The 12,719-nt window shown below is 46.0% G+C and overlaps 1 protein-coding gene across 1 annotated transcript in view; it reads left to right on the top strand.

Moving 5' to 3' along the window:
* Positions 1-12,719, top strand: part of LOC119958214 (minichromosome maintenance complex component 3 associated protein) — an 84,711-nt gene that overhangs the window by 13,880 nt on the left and 58,112 nt on the right. Inside the window, exons 5-8 of the mRNA XM_038786606.1 lie at positions 1,911-2,116; positions 3,116-3,255; positions 5,808-6,005; positions 11,039-11,307. Of these exons, the coding sequence (XP_038642534.1) occupies positions 1,911-2,116; positions 3,116-3,255; positions 5,808-6,005; positions 11,039-11,307 (813 nt within the window). The remainder of the gene's footprint in view (positions 1-1,910; positions 2,117-3,115; positions 3,256-5,807; positions 6,006-11,038; positions 11,308-12,719) is intronic.

The following is a 12,719-nucleotide window of genomic DNA, read 5'->3' as shown; positions in this document are numbered from 1 at the left end:
GGCTTGGGAATCGAGAACATGGGGGCGCAGTCTCCGCAAGAGAGTGATTACTTATGGCTCACGTAAAGAAAAATGTCTTCACTCAAAGGATTTTGAACCTTTGGAATTCTAACGGTTGTGGATATCCAGTTGTTGAATATATTTATAACAACACCAGGTTAAAGTCCAGCAGGTACCTGTTGGACTTTAACCTGTTGTAAGACTTTTTACTGTGCTCACCCCAGTCCAACGCCGGCATCTCTACATCATGAATATATTTATGGCTGAGGTCGACAGATGTTTTGTGTCTCATGATCACGACTGATAACAAAGGATATGGGAAGCTGGTGGGAAATCGCAGTTACGTTGAAGTCCAACCATGATTGTATTCAACGACAGAGTGGGCCTGACAGACCACGTGGCCTACTCCTGCTTGTCCTTGGGTCTAGAGCAGGGGTTCCCAAACAGAGCTCCGTGGACATCGGTGGGCCCATGAAGGGTCTCCAGGGAGTCTGCAAAGCTGGTCGGTGGGGTTCGGGCCTCAGGGAAATGGGTCGGTGGGGTTCGGGGAAAGGGGCCGGTGGGGTTCGGGGAAAGGGGCCGGTGGGGTTCGGGGAAAGGGGCCGGTGGGGTTCGGGGAAAGGGGCCGGTGGGGTTGGGGGAAAGGGGCCGGTGGGGTTGGGGGAAAGGGGTTGGGGGGGTTTGGGGAAAGGGGCCGGTGGGGTTCGGGGAAAGGGGCCGGTGGGGTTTGGGGAAAGGGGCCGGTGGGGTTTGGGGAAAGGGGCCGGTGGGGTTGGGGGAAAGGGGTTGGGGGAAAGGGGCCGGTGGGGTTTGGGGGAAAGGGGCCGGTGGGGTTTGGGGAAAGGGGCCGGTGGGGTTTGGGGAAAGGGGCCGGTGGGGTTCGGGGAAAGGGGCCGGTGGGGTTGGGGGAAAGGGGCCGGTGGGGTTGGGGGAAAGGGGTTGGGGGGGGTTTGGGGAAAGGGGCCGGTGGGGTTCGGGGAAAGGGGCCGGTGGGGTTGGGGGAAAGGGGCCCGGTGGGGTTGGGGGAAAGGGGCCGGTGGGGTTGGGGGAAAGGGGTTGGGGGAAAGGGGCCGGTGGGGTTTGGGGAAAGGGGCCGGTGGGGTTTGGGGAAAGGGGCCGGTGGGGTTTGGGGAAAGGGGCCGGTGGGGTTCGGGGAAAGGGGCCGGTGGGGTTTGGGGAAAGGGGCCGGTGGGGTTTGGGGAAAGGGGCCGGTGGGGTTCTGGCCTCGGCGAAAGGGGCCGGTGGGGTTCTGGCCTTGGCGAAAGGGGCCGGTGGGGTTTGGGTCTCGGTGGTGGGGGGGGGGGGGGGGGGGGGGGGGGAGAGAATGCGGTGGTGGGGTTTGGGTCTTGGGGAAAGGGTCAGGTGGGGTTCGGGGAAAGGGTACATAGATGCTGCCTATGCTTTCTGTGTTTAGTTTAGATGTCCAGCACCTGTAGTTATACATTAACCTCTTGTGTTAAAGGCCAGTGTGAATTATGTTTCACTCCGGTTGGGTACAAGCAACAATCTAAATGTTTTTCTCTGCCTGATTGTCATCATTCATTGTGTTTAGTAAAATTTTATTTTCAATTCGCAAAACCCGTTGACTCTATTTAAGATTAGCTTTAATGGGGTAGACTCTGGGTGAATTTACCGATCTATTTTGGGGTAATAGGCTGATGTTTGGTGAAATCTAGGGTTCGAGGCAGTGATGGATTCTGGCTAACACTCGGTGAATTTGTTCGTCCAGGATGGTTGTGCATCCTGTGACACTGTAGGTGGGTTTGTTCTTAATTGATGCTCGCAATCTACATGATCCAGCATATTCTGTTGTGAACAAAGTGAATGTGAGGGGTTAACTGAGGGGAGAAATAGGATAAAAATTGTACAAAAATAAACAGAATCGGATGTTAATTTGATTTGCTCTGCAGGTCACCAGTTAAGAAACCGTCTTCTTCAAAGACTCTACAACTTGAAAATGAATCCCAGGATTCACAAGGGATGGAAGATCAAATGTCAATTTCTGAGCGTGTAGGGACACTGCCTTCTTCACTCAGTCATCTGCCTGGCATTGTTGCCATTACTCCCGAGGAGAAATACAGGGTACTTGACCAGCGGGACAAACTAATGAGACAAGGCAATTATGCATTATTTCTTGGTGAAATTCATTATTTTTAAGATACTAATTGTTCGCCAATTACATTGCTATAGATTTATATAAATGTTTTGACCAAGAGCTAGATTTTCTGCTATTGACAGTGAATCGTTTTGTTATCTTTTGTGCTTTTCCCATTCTTTAATTTCCCCTCTCTCCTCCCTGCTCTGCCGTTTTCTGTTCCCCTCCCATATCCTTTTGCATTGTCTTGGTAGCTCAATTTGTCTCCCAATATTATTTGCTCATTCCCTCTCCCTCATTCCCTTTTTCTCTTTTGTCTTTTTACCTTTTTTTATCCTTTTGCATTTCACCTATTCCTTACGTCTCTGACGCGTCTCTTTTTCTGTATCTTTCATATGCATTTATATGCACTCTTTTCTTACCTTGATGGTAGACTTGGGATCCCAATAGCTGTGAAAGTGACAATACCTTTTTTTGTGTGCGAAGGAAGAAATGCTTCCTGGGTGGAGAAGAGATTGCATTGGGGCCTTGAGCTGGGTGAGAATAAGGGCTGGTTGTATTGATAGCTGGAGTGAGGAGTGCAGTTCTTCTGTACCCACTGCCTGATTGGCAGTGAAGCATTTAGAAGCTATTGCAACAAATGCCAACGAGCAAAGATTTAGTCTAGGTCTGGCTTTTTAATTGATTCATTGTTATTCAAGCCTGGTTTATGGGAAATTAAGTGAAGAACTTTTCAAAGAATGTTTCCATGTCTTTGTCAGACTGAAGAAACATTTTGCTGGCATTATTCCCTAAATAGAATGAAGTAACATCATGATGGAAATATTTACGTGTTGCTGCACGTGAAGAACGCATCTGAGGGGTAAATGAAGGAGTTGAAGCGTGTTCATTGAATTTAAATTGATAACCTGAGATAGTGATTAACATCTGAGAGTTATTTCCTAGTGTCTGTGTTGAGCATGATTCATATGCGCATAGCAAAGATATCATTTTTGTCTGATTATCCTCTTGTGCCCATAGCTCGAGTGAAAAGAACTGAGTTGGAGAAGGCTAAAGCTGTGGTGGGGACCTGTCTGGATATGTGTCCGGAGAAGGAGCGTTACATGAGAGAGACGAGATGCCAACTTAGCTCTTTTGAAACAATACCTGGCACTGATAAGGTCAGTTCAAATTCTCTACTTACTTAATGCATGAGGACGATCAATCTGAAGTTGGTTTATGATGCAAACTGTGGGGCGGCACAGTGGCCCAGTGGTTAACACTGCTGCCTACAGTGCTGAGGACCCGGGTTCAATCCCGGTCACTGTCTGTGTGGGTGTCACCCCAACAACCCAAAGATGTGCAGGGTAGGTGGATTGGCCATACTAAATTGCCCCTTTATTGGAAAGAAATAATTGGGTACTCTAAATTTACAAAAATGATGCAAGCTGTATTCGTATGGCCAGTATTGGTTTCCATTTTTACAAATCTGATCCCAACTGGCTAATTGTGTATTTTACGGTAAACAGCATGGAATATGATCTTCCTAGCGCATTTCTTCACTGGTGTTGAGAATAATAGAAATATTGATTCTTTCATAGTTCGTGTTTTTCCTTTATTAAGACGAAAATCAGATATTCAGTCATAGGAATAACTGCCAAGCAGGCTGCAGCATGCAAAAGATCAAATTAACTGCGGCCATTGCCCTTATGATATTTTATTCCAGGTGTGTCTTGTTATTGAAGATTGGATATAAATCCAGTTTCTGAAGTCTGCTGAAGTTGTACTGCTATTCATTTCTCTTGTTGTGTGGTAATAGTAACCATTAGCCTTTGCCTCTTAAGCAGATCTATTTAGCTGTTGTGACCACTAAACTGTTGGATTAAGATTTATCTTGAAGCAATAGCTAATTTTTGTCACTCCTGTAAATCAGATATGCAAGTGCACAGTAATTCAAACTGTAAGGGCCCTTCCCGTTGATCCCCTTATTTCCTATTTTTATTACTTTGCCGTTATCCTTTTTGATCCATAGATCTTTAGTGGAAACATAGCTTTAAGTTGAGCAGGGGTGGTGAGGAACTCAAAAGCTGCAAAATAGTATTCTGTGCGTGCGTGCGTGCGTGTGTGTGTGCGCGTACGTGTGCGTGTGTGTGTGTACGTGTGTGTACGTACTTGTGATTAACTGTATAATGTAGCAACATGTGGATTGTCAGGTAGAGCGGATTAGAACAATGTATAAAAGGTGGGGATTTATACAGAGGTTTAAATAAGACCTCAGAAACCTGTAATAAAGAAACGGCATGGTGGCGCAGTGGTTAACAGTGCTGGATCACAGCACTGAGGACTCTGGTTCAATCCCGGCCCCGGGCCACTGTCTGTGTGGAGTTTGCACATTCTCCCCATGTTTGTGTGGGTCTTGCCCCCACAACCCAAAGATGTGTGGGCTAGATGGATTGGCCATACTAAATTGCCCCTTAATTGGGGGGGGGAAAATTAGTACTTCAAATTTATTTTTTAAAAATCCTTTTAATAAGCTTGGAGTTGTGAACCATTTGAATCAAGGGTATGTTTGTGTACTATTCTATGTTTAGTATGTTTGACAATTCAATGATGATCGATGTTTAAGCATATTAGCGATTTGAGGAGTAAATCATGAAGAAAAGCCCAATCTAAAATGTTCTCGTTTCATTCTTCCCTTCTCCTGTACATTGTTATTTAATCCATTTTTAGGAGGTGAGTGAGGCAGGTTAGATGCTATCTCATGGAGGAAGGATATTACAGTTGTGTGAAATCAGTCTGCTGGTGTCACTGTGTGAAACCAGCCTTTCCTGCTGGTGTCACTGTTCTGACAGGACTCCCTTATTATCCTTTTCTACTTCTACTTTTTAGCCTTCTGGTTCAGTGTCAATTGGGAAAATTGGTTTTCATAAAATCAGAGAATGGTTGTAACACAAGGAGGCCATTCAACCCATTGTGTCCCTGCTGGCCCTCTGCAAGAGCAATTCATCTATTGTCCCTTTCCTGCCTTTTCCCAGCAATCCTGCACGTTTGTCCTTTTCAGATATGGAGCAATTCCCTTTTGGAAGCCATGATTGAATCTGCTTCCATCACACTCAGGCTGTGCATTCCAAATCTGAATCACTGTGTTGAAAGGTTTTTCTCATGTCACCATTCCTTCTTTTGTCAATTATTTTGATATTTTCACCAATGGGAACAGGTTCTCCCTTTCTACTTTGTCCACATCTCTTATGATTTTGAAAACCTGCATGTCTCCTCTTCTCCAGGGAGAACAGTCCTAGCTTCTCCAGTCAATCTGAGTAACTGAAATTCCTATTCACTGGGACCAATCTCTTCTGCACCCTCCCTAATACCTTCACATACTTCCTAAAATGTGGTACCCAGAACTGGATCCTGTACTTGATTTGGGGATGAACCTTGCCCAAAAGCAAGGAGGTTTTATTTTGAACTTGGAAGAAATCACTGCCTCAGTCACTGTGCCCTGGCCCTTTCAATGTCTAGGAGCGATATAAAGACCTGCACAAAGTCATGTGCTATTTCTATGTCCCAGATGTTTTTGCTGTAGGCCATTTGTTAAAGTACACTGCCGAATTAGACTGCCCTAACTCTGTGTCTTGTAAGCCGTCATACGCTAAATCTTGCCAATGTTCCAATGACTCCGTATTGAGAATTGTATCACAAACTAGCACCAATGGATATATTTCCCATACCACAGGTTAACCATGAAGCTACGATCAAAGAATATAGCAGGTCATCGGCAGATCAGGAAGAACCTTTACCCCATGAACTTCGACCTGCTGCTGTCCTGAAAATGACCATGGATTATCTAGTGACTAACATCATGGATCTGGGTGAAGGAAGTTACCGGGATTGGTATGATTTTGTGTGGAACAGAACCCGTGGAGTGCGAAAGGTGAATTAATAATACCCAATGAATATTTTATCAATGTGTTGTCATATCTTTAACATCCGAGCAGATTGAGCTGGGAGATTGTGGTGTAGTGGTAATGTCACTGGACTAATAAGGCCCTGGGGTTATGGGTTCAAATCTCACCTTGACAGCTGGTGGAATTTAAACTCAATTAACTATAAAAGTGATGGTGACCGTGAAACTATCATAAAATATCCATCTGGTTCACTAATGTTCTTTAGGGAAGGAAATATGCCATCATTACATGGTCTGGCCTACATATGACTACAAAGCCACATTGGTTGTCTCGTAACTGGTCTCTGAAATGGCTTAGCAAGTCACTCAGTTCAAGGGAATTTAAGGATGGGCAACAAATGCTGGCCTTGCTAGTGAAGCTCACATTCTATGAAAGAATAAATTTAAAAATGATCATTCGGAAAGTTCACATGAGTGACAGGGATGTATGGGTGGCACTCCTGTCTAAGCTTACCAATGCCAAGAGGAGTTACCACGGATCACTGCAACTCACTGATGCAATGTTTGATATTTCAGAATTGAATAATAGATGTGTTGGATTTGAGGTCCATGAAACTTTTTTTTGGAAATATCTTTATTATATTTTTTAACAGTTTTAATACAAAACATACAAAAACACAATAACAATTAAACAATAAGGGCTCCTCCCCTACCCCTTCTTCCCTTACAACAGTAAAACTTGGTTACTAAGTCTCTTCCCCCCCCCCCCCCCCACAAACGGCTGACAGTGACCAACTCTTTAAAGTACAATATAAATGACCACCATCTACACTGACCCTCTGACAGTAAATTTAACCTTCTCAAGGTGTAAAATTTTCATCAAGTCACCCATCCATGCTGAGGCTTGGCGGTGTAGTTGACTTCCAGCCCAGGAGGATCTGCCACCTTGCCACCAGTGAGGCAAAGACCAGGATTTCTGCTCCCCTCCGGAGTTCCGGCACAACTGAAACCCGAAATTGAAAACCCTAAATGGATAAGGCATCAACCCAATGTTCAGGACTGGCGACGTAGTCTCAAAAAATGACCTACAGAAGTCCAGCAGCTTTAACCATGACCAGAACGTGTGCGCATGATGCGCCCGCCCCCCAAACACGGTCACACCTATCATCTGCCCCTTCAAAAAATCAACATATTTTAGCCTTTGCGTGGTGTGCCCAGAACACAAGTTTCAGCTGGACGAGACTCAGCCTTGCACAGGACGAGGTCGAGTTCACCTTCCTCGGCACCTCACTCCAAACTTCCACTTTGCCTTGATACCCTCAAGAGAGCACGTCTCCTCCCCCACCATCCACTGGTATATAACTGACGTGTTGGCCACCTCGGAAGCAGAGCAGGATAAGATTCTCTTCAGCAAAGCTGCTTCACTGGAAAAGCTGAAAAGTACTTTTTGATCCAGCAGCGCACTTGGAGACACCTGAACCCACCTCAGCTCTGTAAGCCCATATTTTTCTTTCAGTTCCTCTAGGCTAGTGAACCAAACTTCTAAAAATAGGTTTCCCACTTTCTCTAAACCATTATTCTTCCATTCCCTAAGTTTCACATCCAACTTAGCAGGTTTCAATAACTGGTTTGCACAGATGGAGGTTAGCCTCTAGGCAGCCCTCAAATTAAAATGTTGGAGGAGTTGCTCCCAAATTTTTAATGTGGCAATTACTACCCAAGTAGATAAATGTTTCTTCGGTACCACTGGTAACGGAGCTGATACCAGTGCCATTAGGCTTGCTCCCCTCACAGGCTCTGCTTCCACCTAGACCCAAAGTTCATCAGAATCTCCGAACCACTCGAGCACCTTTTCAGCATTAGCCGCCCAGTAATAGTATTGAAAGTTTGGCAAGGCCAAGACCCCTAATTGTCTCTCCCTCTGGAGCAACGTCGTCCTGATTCTTGGGCTCTTACCCAACAAAACCCAGTCGGTCAATCTCTCTGAAAACAGCCTTGGGTAAGAATATCGGAAGGCACTGGAATAAAAATTAATATCTCAGCAAGATAGTCACCGTAACCAATTGTACTCGGCCCGCCAGGAATAATGGGAGACTGTCTCATCTTTGCCACCAGATTCGCATAATTCAACCTCCCGAGCTTCCCCCAGTCCCTTGCGATCTCGATTCCCAATACCGAAAATCACTTATAGCTAGCTGGTCTGGCACTCCCCTAAGGCCCCCTCTCTGCCTTCGCACCCCAACCTCAAAGTATTAATTCTTTCCTATATTTATCTGGTAGTCAGTGAAGGCCCCAAAATACTGCAAGATCCCCATAATGTTACCCATTGACGCCTCTGAATCCCTCACATATAATAGTAAGTTGTTGGTGTACAGCAAGACCCTGTGTTCCACCCTCCTCTAGCTATTCCTCCCGATGTATTTGAGTAACATGCGTCCATGGCAAATGGCTCTGTTGCTAGTGCAAACAGCAAAGGGGACATCGGACATGGCAAATGAGGCCGTATACAGCAGCCACGCTACGCTCAGCCCAAATCAAAGTTATTTGAATACAGCAAACAGATAGTCCCACTGCACTCGGTCAAACGCTTTCTCTGCATCCAGCAACGTTATGATCTCCGGAAACCTACCTTTCCCTGGTGTAAGCATCACATTCAACAGTCATCTCGCGTTCGCCGTAAACCTCCGCCCCTTAACGAAACCTTTGGCCTTTCCCCACAACCTCTGACAGATAAGGTTCCAGTCTTAAAGGTCAGTTTCATGTCCACAAGTAGGGAAATCAGTTGACACGACTCACAGTCGTCTTTGTCTTTTTTCAAGACCAGGCCTGCATTGGTGTCTGGGGCAAAGCACCTCTCTTCAACAAGTCCCTGAACATTCCTAACAAGAGAGGGGCTAATAGATTTATGAATTTTCTACAGAATTCCACCGGGATCCCTTCGGGTCCCGGGGCTTTCCCGACTGCATCAATTTCAGCTCCTACTTGATCTCATCCAACTCCAGCTGAGCTTCAAGGTCCTCTCGTAACTCCCCACTCCACCTTGAGGAAATTCCAACTCACCCAGGAACTCCACCATACCTTTCCCATCCCGTGGAGGCTCGGACCTGTGTAGAATTTGGTAAAAGGTCTTAAATAACTCATTTACCTTCTCCTGAACTGAGACCAGCCCCCACCCCCCACCCTATTGTGGGCAATCTCCCTCTCAGCCTCCTGTTTCTTGAGTTGATATACCAGGAACTGACTCACTTTCTCCCCATATTCTTAAATAGCCCCTTTAGCTGACTTCAGCTGTCGTACCGCTCCATGTGTAGAGATCAGATAAAACTGCCAGCAGCCATTTCATGAATCTTGTACTATCTCAATTCAGTCATACACATTTACCTACACCACCTGTACCCCTTCTAACACCCCCATTCGTATAACATACCTCCTTCCCGTATCTGCTAATACCTTCTGCGAACAAAGTCGGACCCTTTTATTAATAAGGATTGCCACCCTCCGGCCCTGCTATCAAATCCCGAGTGGAAATCTTGGCTCACCGAAGCCTTCTGAAGATGCGCCTGATGTCGCTTCTCCCGCCATCATTAATAAGTCCTTGCCCGAGCTCGACGATCGCAATTTCACCCCACAATTTCAATATTCCCCGATTCCAAGCTGTTTGCTCTGCTGGGCCGTCAAGTCTGATCGTAAAAATTCCTCACAGTATGAGCAGAAAAGACCGAAGTTCCGGAGCCTGCGCGGGAGCCACCCGCGATGCGGCCGCTACTTCATGCCGTCGTACCGGAAGCCAGATCTATAAGACTCGTGGCATCCATGTACATTCCGATATAGAAGGTTGGGAGAGGTGTGAGCCAATGAATAGATAAAAGCACAAATTGACATGCTTTGCATTAGCAGCTTCCAGTCAACAGTCCAGTCTAAATAAAAAACACATGGTGCTAATGTAACAGATCAGCATAGTTTTTGTGTAATTCTGTGGTTACCTGTTTAACCCCCAGGGCCAGTTGATCTGTGAATTAGCTCCAAAAATGACTGACTTGAGACTCGTTGAAGTTTGGCTGTCTTAATCCAGTTTCAGTCAGCATTAGTCCATGACACGGTAGCATGGTGGTTAGCATAAATGCTAACCACCATACTACCATGGGGGGGGGTTGTTGGGTTACGGGTATAGGGTGGATACGTGGGTTTGAGTAGGGTGATCATGGCTCGGCACAACATCGAGGGCCGAAGGGCCTGTTCTGTGCTGTACTGTTCTATGACACAGCTATCCCTAAGTCGACGCTAAATTTGTCTTCTGATTTGGAGGGCCACAGAATGACTGGTGTGAGAAATAGAAATTGTCAGGTGGGTAATTTTGGAACATCTTCTGAGTTGGGTCATGAAGTACATTGTTGGGTACAGGATCGAAAGAACGTTATTTAAAATCTGATATTGGCATCCCTTGCAATTTTTTATTGAGCAGAAAAGAAAAACGACAAAAATGACAGCATATATAAACAGCATGTGGAATGCTTTATACTTAGCGGAGCAATATCCTATTTAGCTAACTAAATTAGTCAGACTCTGTTTTTATTCAGTGATGGCAGAGTGGGTTTAAAGACCTGCAAGAACTTGTGCTGCTTTAACACTTTTGAGACATTCCAACTGGTGAAATGCAATTCCTATTATATTGGCTATTTGTGATTGTAAACAGCAAATTAATACGTTAAGTTACCAATGATTAGTGAGGTTTATTGACAAATAAATTTTGACTAGATTGGTTCATTGCTTCTCCTTGGGATCTTGTGTGTCTGCCTCAGTTTCACACTTCATCCAAAAAATGGCACCTCATACACCTCCCTCCTTTTGTAGTTCATTGAACAATCCATCCAGGTAATGTGCTGTTTACAGTGGTCGGCCTGTACCTGCCAACATTGCATCCCAGTGTTGTGTAGTGGCAGACCTGTACTTGGGAGTACACTCAAGCTTGTACTCTTTATTACAAAATGCCAGACACTACCTAAGTTTAGAGAGCATGAACTGTACTGTATTGTCATTGAGTTTTCCTTCTCTTCTGTCAGGATGTTACTCAGCAGCATCTGTGCAATCAGCTGACAGTAGCGCTTATTGAGAAGTGCACACGATTCCACATCCACTGCAGTCATCATCTCTGCGAGGAGCCAATGTCCTCCTATGATGCCAAGATAAACGATGAAAACCTGACCAAGTGCTTGCAAAGTCTGAAAGAGATGTACCAGGACTTGGCGACCAAAGGTACCTACTGTGAGAATGAGGCAGAGTTCCGGGGCTTCCATGTTCTGCTCAATCTCAATGAAGGCGATATTCTCCGGTAAGTTTTCATTCCTCTGTATTTATTGCACCAGGCTCTCGTCTCCTCTCACCTAATGAACGTTGACTTAAATTGGGAGTAGAAGGTATTTTGAGCTTGAACTTCAGGATGGTGAAGGTGCATGTAGGAGGAAGTGGGCTGGCTTATGCCTCATTTGACCTCTATCTAAATGTACGAGGATACCATTTGCTTCTTAAGGATCTCAACTCCAACACGTCTATTATTCAATTTTCAAAATCCCAGAAGTTCTATCAGTAAATTGCAGTGATCTATGGCAAGATGGAGTGGTTGCAAGTTAGGAGGAATAATGGAAGATAGTTCTTTCAACTGAGGCTATCTCTCGATGCTTTCTCGCCATTCAAGTATTTTGAGAGTTTAGGGCCGCAAGGCGGCACAGTTGTTAGCACTGCTGCATTACGACGCTGAAGTGTCTGGTTCAATCCCAGCCCTGGTTCACTGTCCTGTGGAGTTTGCACATTTTCCCCGTGTCTGCGACTGCCTCACCCCCACAATCCAAAGATATGCAGGGTAGGTAGTTTGGCCGTGCTAAATTGCCCCCCGTGAATGGCATGTTTGCAAGTTATCAGACCCGATAGAAGAATAGGGAGCGGTCGAATCCCTGAAAGCATCGACGGAGAGAGTTGAGAAGTGTCTGGAGGCACGGGGTCGCAGACCCGGGAGATGGAGAAGGTGATGTCCGATCACAGTGGTGGCGTTGGAGGCAGAGGTGAGGCTCCTGGGGGACTTTCTCAAGTCGCTAAGGGTAGAGAAGCAGGAGAACAGGTCCAGAAGGCAGAACCTGTGTTTTGTTGGCTTGCCTGAGGGTGGGGGGGGGAAGGGAAGAAGAGAGGAGGGAGACACGCCTAGGTTGCCAAGTGGGGGTTGGGTTGGGTTGTTGGGGGGGGGGGGGGGGGGGGGGTGCCAAGGTTGCCAAGTGGGGTTTTGGGGGGGGACGGGGGACGGGACGAGGTTGCCAAGTTTGGGGGGGGGCGGGGGGGTGTTGTGGCAGTGTTTTGCCGTGTGGGGTGAATACGTGTGGTCATGGGTGGAGAAGGGGGCCATCTTGGATGGGCCTGGTTCAGGGAGAAATTAAAGAAGGCAGAACTGGAAGGGGAGGATGGCAGACAGTAGAGAGGAGTGGAGGCGCAAGCCTCCGATAAGGTTCGTCACGTGGAATGTACGGGGATTGAAAGGGCCGGTGAAGAGGTTGCGAGTCTTCGGGTACTAAAAAAAAAAATTTTTTTAAATTAAGATTTTCAAAAACATATCAAAAACATAAAATAACAACAAGAAAACCGTATTAACAACAAAAAGAAAAAACACAATAATCCCCAAAACCAAACCCCCCCCCCCCCCCCGCCCCCAGTAACTACAAAAAGAAGAAATAGATAAGCACCCGGCATATTCAATAA

This window comes from Scyliorhinus canicula, chromosome 2, assembly GCF_902713615.1.
Source record: "Scyliorhinus canicula chromosome 2, sScyCan1.1, whole genome shotgun sequence".
NCBI lineage: Eukaryota > Metazoa > Chordata > Chondrichthyes > Carcharhiniformes > Scyliorhinidae > Scyliorhinus > Scyliorhinus canicula.
The sequence above is the reverse complement of the archived record's forward strand: the minus strand, read 5'-3'. Positions and strand labels throughout refer to the sequence as shown.